We start from the raw sequence: 16,659 nt of genomic DNA, 5'->3' as shown, positions 1-16,659 counted from the left end.
GATACTCATCACCTGATAAATGGCTATTAAGAGTACTATTACTACAGTAAAAGTTTGATTTGATTTGATTTTGAGTGTGTTTGCGCCCCCCCCCCCCATTCTTTTAGCACCACTGGTTCCTAGCCATATCGGCCTAGAAGATCACAACTTTTGATTTTCTGTCGTTCTTAGTACACGATGTAACTACAGAAGAGTCAAGTTTTAAATAGGAAAAATATAGAAACTCTTTGGTTATTTTTAACGTGATGCTAATGGTCTAATCAGATTCAATGAATTATGCTAAGCTATGCTAAAAGGTAGTTACCTTTGATATAACGATTGCGAATCGAATCCAGTCTTTTCAAGATGTGTGAATAACCCATGAAAACCATCTAATAGAATACATGACCATTTTTGTCCACAAATGCGTATAATCGGGGAAATATAGATATATTGTCTATTGTTTACATCAGATTTCGCATGAATGTCTTGTAATAGAATATAATATACAATCTGAGGACTATTTACATCGTAACACTGTATATGAGATTATATCCACGTTCAAACTTTGTTTCTAAAAGTAGGTGGGAGTATAATACATAATATCTAAACAGCGCTGTCAAATATTGTTACGTCATCTGACTCGCTCGTTCCTCCAACGACTTAATGGAAAATAATGATAGACAGAACGTGTAGCCAATTAGATAACATATCCAGCGATCTTTGTGTGAGGTTTTATTTCCTGGTGTGGAAACTGCATTTTATGCGCTAACATAAGGATAAAAAAAATAAGAACGAACATGTATGCATGTAAACAAAAGACTTTTATGTTGGGGCTGACTGACACTTAGAAAAGGCACTAGTCTTAAATAAACTCTTTGCAAGAACCTCATTTTTGGGCTTAATGACCTCAAACGTGAAACATAACTTCTTTAGACATGTGGCTTTGGGATCATTGCATTTCTAGGTTTCACAAACATATTTATCAATAAGATTTTTAGTAATAAAAAATTTATTACAATGTACTTCAGCCTCTCTAACCTTTTTAATATTAAACTAATAAAAAATTTTGAAACATAGAAAATGAAGCTCTAAGTGTCTTCTTTCTAATAACATAGTTATGCTTATATTCTAAATGGTTTAGTAAAAACAACTATTTTAGTGAAAGTAGGTCTTTTCGTGGTTTGGGCCAGAGTGGGGGTGCTTTTCAAGAGGTTAACCCTCTGGGGTCCGACCATTTTGGGACACTGTCAGAGGTTCTGACATGCTCTTACATTTGGTATTTTTTCAGTTGTTTTAAAACATAATAATGGCAAGTGTCTCATACCACTGTGTTCAGCACAAACTGGGCTAAATATTATATGAGCTACATGTATGTACATGTTTGTATTTTTGAGAGAAAAATGTTTATGCGTGGTTTTAAAAAAAGCAAACATTTTAAGTCACTGATATAAGTCCACAAAACCCATACTAAACATGTTTTAACAAGATTTTCCTAAACAGAATCTAGTAGTCTAGAGTTTTTTCTTTAAAATGATATGAAAATCATCCTTCCTACTCATTCACATAAACCAATAAATTGATTTAGAAATTGTAAGACAATTTTTGTTTAGAGGGGCCGTATGCGAGAATGATTGATTGACAGCTAGCAAACAAAGCTTCGCATAATGAGCTGCATAATGAGGCAGGAGGGAACTACAGTAAAGAATGTGAGGACAAATGTATACATGTTTGTTTGAGGTTTATTAAGAAGTTAACAATATAATCAAAATAGAAATGAAGGTCAGTAGGACATTTTCAGCTTATTTGGGAACACACCCTATTCAAAAACTTAACTTGTATAAGAAACTGATAAACAACAGAGCTGTAAACTTCATGTGGCTCATGTTACCATATAACTTTATGTCCAAAAAGTGTGAATGTGTTTTTCCACTTCAAAGTTTTGTACTGATGAGAGGGATGCAGACCTGTAAGAGAGTTATGAACAGCTGTTAGCATAAATTGTCCACAGAAATACCCTTACATGCAACTGATGGGTAAATGATAGCACTACATTCAGATAAACTATCATGCACATAAACTAAATTAGTATATCAGATAAACATCTGCAATGATTAGTTATATAAAAAGCTGTTTTCATATGACTGTTTTCAGATGCCGATCCCCTTATCGTCTAGCTTCTGTTTTAAACGCGTTTCTGTAAGCGAGTATGAACTTTAAAAACACATCGCATATGTCCATGTGCGCGAGCTCGCGTCTCCGTGGAAACAACGCGGCGCTCATAATAAAACGTTGTCGCGTGTAAAGCGCAATGTATGGAATGCGTTGCATGTAAACAATGTCATATTATAGCAGATCTCGCAGTGCAGCATTACTCAAAGTTGCCATGAAGGATACGAAAGTGAATAACTGTGTCTAACACTGTACAGCATCTAACAATGAAATCTGCCATTACGTGATCGTGCGAACTCGTTTGTAAATAAGCATGTAAACATGGAATCATATTACAGCACACACTTAAAAGATACAGCAGTGCAGCATTACTTAAAGTTGCCATGAAGGATACGAAAGTGAATAACAGTGTCTAACTGCAAAAGCAGAGACCTGCCCGGATTCCACGCACGCAGACACCCTCAGAAAACAGCAATTTTAATCAACCATCACTCGCGTGTGCATGTTTGCAAGCAGTACAAGCCTGCGTGATGTTTGCGGTGACCGGTTTTAATAAAAGAGAAAAAAGTCAGTTGATATTTGACCAGTGGCGCCCCCAAGGGGGGGCCAGGGGGGGGGCCGCGGCCCCCCCATAAAAGTCACTGGCCCCCCCAGTGGCCCCCCCAAACAGAATGAGATTTAAAAAAAAAAATTTTTTTTTTTGAGATTTTTATATTTAAATAATAGTAGTAATATGTATTCATTAAAATGTACACTAAAAGCACTATGTAAAAAAATAATATGCATTTGTATAATGTGTTAAATAGAATATGATCTTAACCCCTCCCCTCACCTTTACCCGCAAAGCCATGAGTATGCGCAGCCGCACTGCCATCCATGTGACGTACACGTGACGTCCTGTTCGCTCCTGTTCAGCCATTGGATGCATTACAGAAGAAACTCACAAACTAGTAAGTAAAACTCAGTTAATTATAGGTTATATAAAGCATATTGTTCCAAGCTTAATCACTGTCAGGGTTTAAATTGGGCTGTGGCACCAGAGACGTCATGCCCATTCAAACTGACCCTCCGTTTTTGAGCCAACTGGATTTTGCATGCAACCTCAAATTCACAGAAGCATCCATTAATCTGTTACTAGTCTTTTAATCTGTTTAATATGCGCAATATAATCAATTCTGTGCTGCATCCTTGTCACTTTTCGGAGATTTTCGCCGTTTTGATCATGTTAAATTTCTTTGTTCTGGCGTCATCAGCGTCTGAGAGCGCTCATGAGCTTTGCTGTTGCCTTTGGCTTTCTGAGGAATTAAAACGTCTAAGAAACACTCACAACATTTCCAAACCCCAGGACGGTAATGTGCAGTTAACCTCCTCTGTGTAGAAAATGTATAGTTTAAAATGTGACCGTCTCGACGTTATATTAGTAGAGATTTCTAGATTCATCTTCTTGGTGCAACGGCAAAGGTCGCCAGAGTTCACGGGCACGGGGGCGCGGAATCACACATGCTCACATACGAGGTAACATTTAATGCAAAAGTCCGTTCCTCTAATAATTTTATCTAAACATATTTTTTTAAATCGTTATTGAACATTAAAACCAATCACGTGGCTAAAGCTTATGTCATTTTCGTTGTTTATATACTTTATGGATTTAAAATTACATTAATTTCATAGGATAATGCAGTTGTTTTGCAAAATGCATTAATGACACAATTAAAGTCATTAAACAAAACGTAAATAAACAAAACATGCCGTTTCAGATGTAAATATGATGCCAATATGTCATTATTCCGATTGAATAGTATTTCATATAAAAGTTAGTCAACACATTTATTTTGGAGGTTTTTGCATGAAAGCATGGGGCGCTCAGATTGTTAGAAATGTAAGTGCCATGGAAAAGACTGAAGAATCTATAATATTTCGTTTGATGTCTGTGTATGCACAAATTTCTGTGAGCTGTGCGCACTGTGCCCCCTTAAAAAAAAATGGTGCATGACGCCCCTGCCCGGCACATAGGCTGAAGGTCTCGCTCTACTCTTGCCAGTGTACCTGCTGCGCTTGTGCGTGTGCACTCGCTGCCTGCGGTGCCGCGAAGGGAATAATGTGTTTCCATTCATTATTGGGCATACTCACCAAACGCAAGTTCAACGATTTGCGCGAGTAGCTTACATACAAAGTCAATGCAAAGACGCAATCAGACAGACGCGTCCTTGCAAGGGGGGATGCGAATGACGCGAATTGGGCTGCGCAATTGCCGAAAACACGCGCTTTTCCCTTCAAACGCATCTTTGTGTGTGTGTGTGTGTGTGTGTGTGTGTGTGTGTGTGTGAGAGAGAGAGAGAGAGAGAGAGAGAGAGAGAGAGAGAGAGAGAGAGAGAGAGGTAAGATTGGTGCCCACGTCGAGAAAACTTAAGACTAGAGACGTGTTAAGGACTAAAGTATGTCACTCATTTAATTAGAGTATGTTAACTGGATAACACTGGATATAACTCATTGTATAGTTTAATAAAATAATGTATTTTAAATACACAATTCAAACGGTGATCGGTTGATACTCATCTTTGATAGATTAATACTATTCCACCATCTGATCTTTAAATTATTTGCATTTTTATTTGTCTCTAGTAAATTGTGCCACCCTAAGATTTGTGCTGGCCCCTTTGTGCCCCCCCATGAAAACAATCCTGGGGGCGCCACTGTATTTGACATCTATAAACAATAATATATACGAAATATAATTATATGGTCTTGACATACACATTATCTGTCGCTTTAGTTTTATATAAATTCCTCATTTGGTTTATTTGATTGTGACAGTCCCTCTGTCCCCAATCACAAATCATCACTTTACGCTTCTCTTTCTCAGTGGATAAACTGAATCAAAGCTGCTGTTATCTGCAGTTATACATTTTACAGAGACCAGTAGCCTATTCTTTAGATTTTAAGAACTTTTTTGGCACTTTTATCAGAAGGAAAGCATAATAGAAGTGTATAAAATAATAGTAAAGACTCTAATCTCAGGCATTTAAACTCAGTAAAAGCTTTTATTTCAACTTAATTTCTAAAATATAATTCGATTTGTATTGTGAACCATTTAACACAGAAATAGCTAAAATCCACACTATTATCAATTGGCAAATGGTTAGGACTTTTATAAAAAATTATTACCACAAACCCCCACCCCCCAAAAAAAATCTCACTCCAAGCTGAACTCAGAAGTTGGCAGCTATGCAGACTTTTAAAAGCCTTAAGATCAGCACCAGTGTATGGGGATATCACGTTTACCACATAGTGGTACAAATCATGCGGGCTGAAGTCGGGCAGACTCGGCGATTTAATGAGGTCCGTGAAAATTGAAGGAGGAAGAAGGTTTTTTAAAACCTTGGTTTTCAAAACTATGGTTATTTTGTAGTTACTATGGTTTTACTACAGTAATCATTTTTTTCTTTTTTGTTTTAAGTGTAGTAAAACCATGATTAATTTTCGTAAGGGAAGGTAGAAAAGTCATGAGGTAGCAGAGAAAATAGGTAGTGATGAAGAAAGCGGTGTGTGCTGCTGCTTGGATAATAAAATATGATTCCTAGTGACTTCTGGTGAGTAATTACTTCTACACAATATAACATTGACATGATTAAGATATAAATGTACCATCTGAGAGATCAATTACAGTAAACTCTTAAGGCCAATATTTTTATTATGCTTTGCTATTCAAAATGTGTGCAGGGTCTTAAGGGGCCTGTTTACACCTATATGCTGCACCTAAACACAATCCACCAAAGCATCATTAAAAGTGTGAAACAAACTCACATGTAAGTAGATTGACAGACTGATGCAATAGTTGCACTTCATGCAGGCTTGCATGTTTATGTGAGAAATGAGAAATGTTCAGTAAGCCAACAGTCATTTATGCACATAAAAGTAATTAATTAAAATAATTGACCAACTTTTACTAATCAAGCTAAAAAACATTTTTAGGTCGTTTTTTATTAGTATACACCTTTAAACATGTAGTGTATAATTATATATTTGGCCTGCAGTTACATTACAATATTACAGTGTGAATTATACATTATTACAGTATTACAAACCAGATGCAATAATACCAAGGAAATGAAGAAAGGATGGCTCTTAAAAGAACATTTTATATTTATTTATTTATTTATTTTTTATATGCATTACTGAAAAACAAGCAACATTGTGAATCTCAGTATGCTTAAAAACTGTGGATAAAAATGTTTCATAATAAGATTTACATTCACATAAACTGAACTATACATTTATTAGTAATATGGCAAAGCATTCTCCCAAATGTGAGTTAAATATTTTGTGTTAAACCCATCATTGACCATTTTAAACAATGCTAGTAAATCCAGAATCTTAATTATTATAAGTCCAATAGCAGTTATGATGTTTTAAATACTTTTGATAGATTTAGGATGTGTTTAACTGACATTCTAAACCAGGGGTAAAATATAGCATAGATGAGAGGATTCAGAGCTGAATTAATATACAACATCCATAACATGAAATAGGCTATAACAGAAGTCATTCTTGTGTTTGGTGTTAGAGTTAAGCTATAATAGGGAATCCAGCAAAACAAATAAACCGTCACAATGATTCCTAATGTCAGAGCGGCTTTGCTCTCAGATTTCCTCCTCACTGAACCTTCTGTTAGATGTTTTCCACTCCTCATCAGAGAGTTTATAACTTTAACCTGCTGATGTGCGACATAAAAGATTCTCAAATATAAAGTTATAATGATGGTACAAGGAAATAGGAAAGACAGGAACAGGTCAATGATTATCAGTGCAAAAGTCGTTATAATTGTACATTCTCCATAACATGTGTATTTTCTTTGTGAGGTAATTATAATTAATGAAACGTTATAAGCTGAAGAGCAGAACCAGAAAACACAGATAATAATCATTGTTCTAGTCATTGTTATTTGTTGTGGGTACAGCAGAGGGTGACAAACAGCCACATAACGGTCAACAGCTATTAAAACTAAATTACTCAAAGATGTATTGAGGAGCAATCCCAAGATTAATATAAACAGTCTGCAGATAGTGTCTCCAAAGTACCAACATGTTTCAATTAACCTAATCGCCTCCAAGGGCATGACAATAAGTCCTACAAACAGGTCAGCCACAGCCAGAGAGAGAATAAGCATGTTAGTTGGAGTGTGAAGTTTCTTAAAGTGAGAGATGGAGATGATCACCAGCAGATTCAGAAACACAGTCCATACTGACAGCAATGAAAAAAAAACATACATGATATTGTATTCATATGTGGAGCGTTTTGTCTTGATGCATGATGAATTAATGGCAGGAAAGCAGTATTGAGTCTTATTATCTTCTGTCTCATAGGCCATCAGTAAAGTCTCCTCCTGTTTAGAGTTTGATCTGATCTTCTTACTGTTCTTTCATTTATATAGTATCTGAATCAGACTGACCAACCCATTCACCACCCACTCTGATGCAACATTGTTTTTCAATGGATATTACTGTTTTACATTTTTCTTTTTAGATGTTTGTAAATGATGAGCTCAGATGCAAAACCCTATAAGTGCTTATGGCACATTTTCTTGTAAATAATTTTTTTATCAGCCATTTAATGGATTCTGCCAACAAACCACTATTTCTGAATAAAATTTGAGAGAAATTGAAACAGATAACATTTTATAAATAATACATGCCGAGAGCATTCAGTTAATTTCCTTACCTTGTTTTTGATGGAGGTGCATTTAGCGTGTTTTGCAAATACCGGTAAGCTCTTTAAATGTACCTGTCATGTTTCACTATAAAAAACATTATGCCCACACTGGCATGCAAAATGACCCTTGATCGACAAGCATGGCAATGTTGCATTCATAATCATGGACTAATTGATTCAAAATCTAAAGGGATGTGATGGCGATTTAATACTTATCAAGGAATCTGCTTTATATTACTGACAAGATGCACATAACAATTACATGTGATTTAACGTGCAGCATTAATTGTCAGTCTGATCTTAATTAGAGGTTGCGGTGTTAACTTTTATTATTAGGCCTGGCCACACCATGCTAGCTTAGAACATAAGAATATGTATAGGTTACGTGAGAGTACCTGTCCAACCAACTCGTACTATGCAAATCTGTTGCCAACTTCACAGTTCCTCCTCACGTGTTGGGGTGTGTGTGTTGCGGACTGTGTAGTGTGGCAAGCAAAGGAGAAAAGTCGGCAATACATCTAATATGACAAGTCCCTAATTGCGCTGTCATCACCAGGGTGTTGTTGATAGCACGCAATCGCAGGTGAGACCAAAACAGCAAACATTGCCTTCTGTGTTTAAATGTTAACAAACTGATCTTCTTGGTGAAACACACACACACACACGCACACACACACACACACACACACACACACACACACACCGAAACGTACTGAAAGTGTGGTCCTAAAACCGTGACACACACCGAACCATGAGTAATTTGAACTGTTGCACCCCTAAGACTGACAAAGGACAACCGAAACACTAGGGCTATATATACAAGACACACCTGGGGAGACAATGAGACAATTAACATAGAGCCAATAAGAAACAAAACTAATAAAGACTACAAAACATGGCAGACAGAACAGAACCTCAAAATAAGAGACAGCCCAGCGGGCATTTGATGTCAATTTAACATCAATTTGACATCAAACATCGACGTCAAAATTACGTCACAGAATAGGTCAAAAATGAAAGTCATTTTGACGTCAAAGTGTTGATGTCGATTTGATGTCAAGATTTTGACCCCTGCTGATGTCATTTTGATGTCAATTCTACATCTATTTGATATCAGGATGTTATGATGTTGATGTCATTTTAATGCTATTTTGATATCCCAGCCGGCATATGATTCACCTTTGAAATTTGTCTTTTAATAAAAACACATTCTTTCAAACAGTTTCCAGTTAGTAGTGCAAAAATGGAATATTCCAAATATAGAATGAAATCATAAAATAAGAAAACAAAATCAGGTTTAAAAGTCATTTTATTTATAACTGCAAATATGAATTCTGTTGTTGGTTTAGTTAGGGTGACCATACGTGCCATTCTTCCCGGACGCATCACGTCCAGGATTTCGGTGCGTCTTCTGGAAGTCGTATTTGTTGACCGCATATGCCATTCAGTTAAAAACATAAGATATACAATCGTAGTTTCATTCTTCTTACCTTAAAATGTAACGGTTGCTTTTCTGTAATAATAATAATAATCCTCTGTGACGTATGCGGTCGACAAATACGAGTTCCAAAAGACTGGACAGGACGGGTCCGGGAAGAATGGCACGTATGGTCACCCTAGTTTAGTTGACAGTCTTCTTATGGCCACCACCACCCGTCCATTCTGGCTCATGCACTTAAAAAATGATGACAGCATCTAAAGAGGAAAAACAAACCGCATGTTATTTCATTGTCAAAAATGGTATGTTTTTTAGGCCATGTATAAAAAAAGTTATTGCACATGAAGGCAAGATGTGTGTTCTTTAATGGTCTGACTAGAAACATAGCATAGCTGATGAAGGAAGAAAGCTGTTGTGTTTACAAATGTGACAATGAGCTTCAATTAAGATCATCTACAGTGCATTCAGAAAGTATTAAGACCCTCTTCACTTTTCAATTTTGTTATGTTCTTTCATGATACTGCAATTGTTTACATTTTTCCTCATACATTTTTTTACATTTGCAAACGTTTTTTGAAATGTTTGCAAATGTATAATTTTTTACATTATACATATTCAGACCCTTTCCAACAATACCTGGAATTTAGCTCAGGTGTCTCCTATTGGTCTTGATGTTTCTACACCTTAAAGGGTTCTGATGAACACAAAGATATTTTGAGGAATGTCTGTAACCAAACTGACCAGAAGCACCACTGACTTCCATAGCAGGATAAAAGAATACAATGGAAGTGAATGGTGCTTCTAACTGTTTTTTTAAAAACAAATCCAGGTGTTGCAAGGTTTGCTGCATCCTTCCCAAAAAGACCTGAGGCTGTAACTGCTGCTTCAAAAGGTGCGTTAACTAAATACAGAGTAAAGGGTCTGAATACTTGGGTGATATTGACTCTATATCCCCCCCCCTAAATTGAGATGCTAAACAAAACAAACATTGACTGTTTACCTTACGTGTGGGTCAAACAGCCTCTTGTGCAGTCACTTACCAATGAAAGCTAAGATGGACTCCAGACCTTCTGGACTGTCTGTGAGAGACTTCAAACTCAAACCAGACCAGCAAGGCATCACGTTGGCAGACACCCCAACCTGATCAAAAAATTTTGATTAGGAGATATTCTTGTCCTATTTTTAATATAGATTTTACAAACTTACCACAAATAATCTGGCAAAGCAAAGACTTATGAAACAGCATCTTCCCAAATCTCCTCTTAAGGCTCATCTTGTCTATCATGGCATTTAATAAAGTTCTGAAAAAAAAAAACATATTTCATTTGTACAAAAACATAAAAAAACTGTGGCCCAAGAACAACTATTAAAAAAAATTAAGAATGTTTCCATTTTTTTGTCATGGGACACTATTATTTCCTTACTTTTTGAGGGGTACAGATTTGGCCATCTGGAAAGACACATGACTTCAAGTTGCACGGTGATCTGCCTACAATATAAAACACATAAAAAAATAAAAAACAAGTCATAGCCCCTTTTAAAAAGAAAACATAAATTGTGAAATACAAAACACTGCATCTTAATTATTAGGATTACTAGAATTTGATCGGAATACAATCCAAAACAAGTAAAAAATCTATTGTAAGGTTCCATTACTACATGGTAGCTTGGTGGTGGATTACAATGGTTGGTGATAACTTGAATTTTATAACTCATGGGCATAGCCATAATTTTAAAAGTGATGATTAGAGCCATAATACATAAAGATTAGGGCTGTGACAGTTCTCATAACCACCGTGGTGGTAAAGTGCGGCCTGCGGTTGCGTGCACGTCACAAACTATGAAAAAATATAAAGTACAATCTCCCCCAGCGAGATATCTTCAAGTTTGTGTGAACGCAAACAGCCAGCAGATTCAGAGTTAAGCCGCCTTTCCACTGCACACGACATACGGAAACGACAGTCGGAGTTCTCCCCCTAGTGGCAGTCGTAATGAAGTTTCAGTTTAATCGTATATGGAAGGGAAGCTCATTACATCGCAATAGGCTTCATTCTAATATTTTTACCATGGTGGAATAAATAAATGAATGCAAATGAATGAAACAATAAACAGCTATGCATATATGACAAAGATTGCCAATATTTTTTTGAGAGAACATATAAAGACAAGATTAAAATAATTACATACACAAATTAAATTAATAATGTATTTATTATCAGTAATCAATAGTGTTTTTTTAAGGATTCAAGTGTAACTAATAAAGTTAAACCAAAAGGATTAATCATTTTCACCTCACACACAGTTTGTGATTGGAATACAATGAAAAACATAACTTCCGGTCGGCATATCGCATGCGGTTTAGTCGCACAAGTTCAAATTTTTTAACGCATCCAACCGTCAAAACGGATCCGATATTTACGCATCCGCAGATGGTCGGCACCTCACGCATCCGCTTTGCGACTCTCCATAGGAAATGAATGACTTCCGGCTTATCGGCCGTCGTTTGTCGTGTGCAGTGGAAAGGCGGCTTTAGAGCGCTATTTGCAACTGATATCAGTGATGACACGGTGGCTTGGGAGCAGAACAGAGGCAAAATATTCTTTCTTGGTCACTCAAGGTTGCGAAAAAGTATCAATCTGCGCTACCCGTACACCATCAGAACATGTTTTTAGTGCTGCTGGAAACATTGTAACCCCAATAAGGTTTCTCACTTTTTGTTTCATGGATTGAAGTGCTACAATAAACACACATAGGCGCCAATCCCGTGGGTGCTCAGAAGCTCGGCTCAAGCACCCAGCGAAATGGCAAAGCACATATGTTCAGTTTATTCACATTAAAGGTACTGTTTTTCCTGATCGCAAATTTAGTTCGTGTGTAATGTGTGTAATGTTGCTGTTTGAGCTAAGGTATTATTTATGCTCCAAGTTCACTGCCAAGTAGGGTTGTTGCGGTGACAGAATTTTCCCACCGGTAAATCAGCACGTGACAAACCCGGTGATACCGGTTTCACCGGGTGGAAGGGGCTTATAAATGCATTATATAGGGGCATTTTACTTTCACTTTTGAATTAGATGCAACTGTTGTTTAAATCCAGCGCTTGCGCACGCTGCGTTAAATTGCGTATGAATTTGCGTGCAAATGCGAGTACAACAGCTGGTTTAAGTGCTTGAGTCAATGTGCGCAGGTACTTCTGACAGAACCCGCCAGTCCCAAGCAGAGCAACCGGCTATTCCTTCATAAAGCGCTGCTTGAATGGTGGGTTTATTATTATTCTTAATGAAAAACACAACAACAAAATGATCTGACCTTTATTAAACATCATATATGTATATTATAACAAAAACGAGTAAGCACGCGGGTTCTGCCATCATCTGCTCGCCGCAGTCTGACAGGAATTAATGAAATCTGACACCCGCAGACGCTGCTCTGTGATGATGCGCGTTCAGCTCCGCTGAATTCAAACAGCAGACACATTCAGTTGTAAGTGTTTGCTCTCTCTAACGAAACTAAATGATTTAATTACAAGAAAATATCAAAACGATGGTGAAAGACGGTGTCGCGGTGGTGATCTAAACGGTGAGAGGCTGAAGCACCGGTAATCACCGTTTCACCGACTATCGCAACAAGCCTACTGCCAAGCGATATATTCCCCTTTCAAACCATACAGTGAACGGCCAGTTTGTACTATAGCCCTCTAATTCCTGGTTGAATGACGAGCATTGACTAACCTCCGCCCACAGGAACACGTCAGTCGCCAGCTAAGCTCAAATGGCTCTGGCTGCACAATTAATCACACACGATTGTCACGGACATCTCGTCAGTAAAGCTGGTTCCTTGATTAGTAATAAATCACCATCAGCTGCTTTCAGATGGAGCGCCATTTACTACACAGAGCCGTAGTTCACTGACAAAAGGGAAAATATCGCATTCATAATCGGCAATTATTTCTCCTTTTGTCGGGTCTGTGTAGTAAATGGTGCTCCATCTGAAAGCAGCTGATGGCGATTTATTACTTATCAAGGAACCAGCTTTACTGACGAGATGTGCGTGACAATCGTGTTTGATTAATCGTGCAGCCCTAGCTCTGACTAAGCTAAGCTGCTGTTGAATCACAACACACTAAACAAACTACACAATCAGAACTCGTTACATATTTCTGAAGGAGGGACTTCATAGAACAAGGAAGACATCAGCCCGTTTTGAGGACAGTGAAAACAGCACTATACAGTAAATTGTGTGAAAAATACTGTTTTTTCACACAAAACATGAACACAATCAAAAAAACAGGAAAAACATTACCTTTAACTTCACAATTCACACGAAAACGTGACTGCGCCACTTTCCACCTCTTCAAAGCCTTTGAGCGCTCCAGACTCTAGAGCACCTGGCATTGCGAAGTAAAGCTTGAGGTTGTGATGAGCACCCACCGGCGGAAAAAGAAATTGCCGCCTATGAACACAAACATTTGTTAAGAAACATCATATCTGATCTTTGTTTACATTTTTATATTTCAAAATATATGTATGCATTATATATATATTTATATATATAGAAGATATATACCTCCCCCCTCACACAAACACATTCTATAACCACCGCACCACAGTGGTGAATTGGTGCATTCGCGGTGGTAAAATACTGTCACTGTCACAGCCCTAATAAAGATAAGAAGGAAAGAAAGCTGTTATGTACACAACCACAAAGATCCATTTTGTCTGTCAATATGAACCCTTTTCAAAACTTCCATCAACATCTGCTCTGAACTATGAATTAAATTCTGGCTCTGTCTATTGAAAACAAAGGGTGTGAAACATGTACATAATATAGAGGGAATAGTGACATACAGAAGAAATTAATTGCTGTGCTGAACAGAGACCATTGCATCCTGAATTATTTTCTTATATTTTCCTAATGACAATGATAAACCAGTACTGAGAAACAAGTAGTAGGTGGTTTTAAAAAGCTTACCTGTGAAGTTTCTTATGTTTGTGTTATTACGTTTCTGATGTGACAACCCTTGCTGTCTGATTCTTGTTCAATCCTGACAACATATAAAAAAAGTAAAATTAGTGCAATAGTAAAAGAGAATTCTATAAATGATGACCTTCATCAGAATGTAATGCATACACTTGCATTAATGCATTTAAGTATATACTGTGAAATATCAGGGTTAACATGTCACAACATTACCTGATCCAGCCAGATGTAATGGCTGTTGATGCATTAAAATCTCAGCATTGACAAGATCACCATCACTATTTTTAATTTGAAGGGCTCTGATAACAAAGACATTACAAAAGAGTTATAAAAATACACTGAAAACAAGAGCACATTTGTCTGGATAACTAATATTTTCAAGTTCCATTAAACTTGCTAATTATTCATCAAGAGAAGTAAGCAAAGTAATACCATTACACTTAATTTCAATTCAAATAGCACATGCCAACAACTTACACTGTTTGACTTTTTCCTTACAAAGGAGTTAAGAGTTTTATTCCGCTTTAAATCATGGATACAGCGCGAGGGACCGCAGATACAAGCATAAGCGTGTGACGTAACGTGTGATGCCTGATAAATGCAGTTATTGCAAATTCGTGAGCAATAAAACACCAACATCTCATCTAACGTTAAGTATAAACACTTAATCAGTAACATGAAATTAAGCAAGCAGCATTAATTAACTGACCGCACTCATCCAGCTGCCGTGCTGCTCCTCTTTACAAATGACTGACAGAGGTGTCTGTGACGCCTGTAAGACCTATCAGATATTCACTGACTGAACTACGATATCAACGCTTTTCTACCGAACAGTTGTCCAAAAAGCCCTTACATTTAAGTGCTTTTCTGAAGCAATAAACAACCAAGTGGTTAAGTTGATAAGACCAGATATCATATTAATTGATTAATATTCATATTACAATCATATTAATGTAACCGTAGTCCAATTTCGGCGGGAACATGCCGTGGAATAGCAAATCAACCATTATAACGGATACGTTCACAAATAACAGAAAAAGCACGATGCATATTAAACATAAAACATTTTATGTGTTGATAAAATAATGTTACGTGTTTTAAACATTGACTTATTGACTTGATATTTCCTTACCTCAATGCACTTTCTCGATGATCACGCAGACAGCCGTTAAACTCTCCAGTCTCGTGTAATCTCTATATGGGGAGGCTGTAATCTCGCGAGATTACCTCGCTACTTTTTTAGTCAGGATCAAACATTCCAAACTGACTTGTATGAATTAAACCGATAAAAGTCTTGATGTATTTTATTATTAATGGTATTCTTAAAATTTATATTTAACATGTTATATTTAAGACACTGTGATGAAAATATAATAACAATAAAACAACAATAATAATAGTTTATTTGCATGTGTCTATTACATTTTTAACTCTCCCAATTACTTTTGGTAAATTTTTAAATAGTATTTTTATCAGTTACATAAAACGAGTTTTTACAGCTTTTTACTGAATGATTCACAAATTACAATGTCATTAAACATTTATTTTATTGAACCTTTGCAACTGTTTACCGTTGTTTCAACGTTGAACAAACAACTAAGCTTTTTCAACCAAATTTCAACGTTGAAGGTCGGTCATATGACTGCTTGGATCATTCAATATCAAGCTTCGATATCAGATTAAATTGACCTTTTATAGTATATGCAATTATAGTGTCATTTTAAATGTGAACTACTTGTAAACATGCTAGGATTTAAATAAATAAAAAAAAAAACACATGCAAAATACATAGACCTACAACTTTCAAGATGTTAAAAATGAGTCTCATTGATTTACAATGAGTAATAAATATACTTTTACAGACATTGTTTTGACATAAATTTAACATCAATTTGACATCTTATTTCCTGACATCAAATCAACATCGATTTAATGTCAATGATATTGACCTGAGATATAGGGACCAGAAAAAACATGTCAGATCCATACCTTTGTTGGGCCTCTTTACAACCACAAGGAAATAATTACAAAATATAATGAAAATATGCATATTCATGCACGTTATACATGGTGGTCAAAATCTTGACTATTTGTTGATGTCAAATTGACGTCAAGGTGCCCGCTGGGAAAGACCGAATGAGATGATTACAGACCCTTCCCCTAAGAGCGGCTTCCTGTGAGAGCAGTTCAAGAAATCATAACAGAAGACTGCTTCCGAAATGCTTTCACTGTACTTTCATCAGTGCCGGCGCCAGCCGAGCGCTGATGAGGGGGCGTCTAAAATACCAGAGGGGGCGATCACATGAATGCATATAATTCCCCCAGCTAGAAAATACATAGGTTTGGTACATTAAGTTTTAAAGTGTTCAAACAAACATCTCTGT

At 36.7% G+C, this 16,659-nt stretch overlaps 1 protein-coding gene and 1 long non-coding RNA gene across 4 annotated transcripts; both read right to left on the bottom strand.

The window, feature by feature from the left end:
- Positions 1–6,550: 6,550 nt before the first annotated feature.
- On the bottom strand, positions 6,551–7,519 carry LOC135718346 (trace amine-associated receptor 13c-like). Its single transcript, XM_065240694.1, has one exon. The coding sequence runs from the start codon at positions 7,517–7,519 to the stop codon at positions 6,551–6,553; it is 969 nt and encodes a 322-aa protein (XP_065096766.1).
- Positions 7,520–9,315: 1,796 nt separating this feature from the next.
- On the bottom strand, positions 9,316–15,676 carry LOC135718455 (uncharacterized). 3 transcript variants are annotated; one of them, XR_010520813.2, is made up of 9 exons: positions 15,408–15,676; positions 14,489–14,574; positions 14,267–14,339; positions 13,862–13,953; positions 13,598–13,747; positions 10,723–10,787; positions 10,505–10,599; positions 10,339–10,438; positions 9,316–9,555 (listed from the first exon to the last, which is right to left on the bottom strand). It is a non-coding gene; the product is annotated as an uncharacterized lncRNA (long non-coding RNA). The 3 variants fall into 3 exon arrangements; XR_010520815.2 differs by lacking the exon at positions 15,408–15,676 and adding an exon at positions 14,985–15,034; XR_010520814.2 differs by lacking the exon at positions 13,862–13,953 and having other exon boundaries at positions 15,408–15,675.
- Positions 15,677–16,659: the final 983 nt, after the last annotated feature.

This window comes from Paramisgurnus dabryanus, chromosome 10 (assembly GCF_030506205.2).
Source record: "Paramisgurnus dabryanus chromosome 10, PD_genome_1.1, whole genome shotgun sequence".
Lineage (NCBI taxonomy): Eukaryota > Metazoa > Chordata > Actinopteri > Cypriniformes > Cobitidae > Paramisgurnus > Paramisgurnus dabryanus.
The sequence above is the reverse complement of the archived record's forward strand: the minus strand, read 5'-3'. Positions and strand labels throughout refer to the sequence as shown.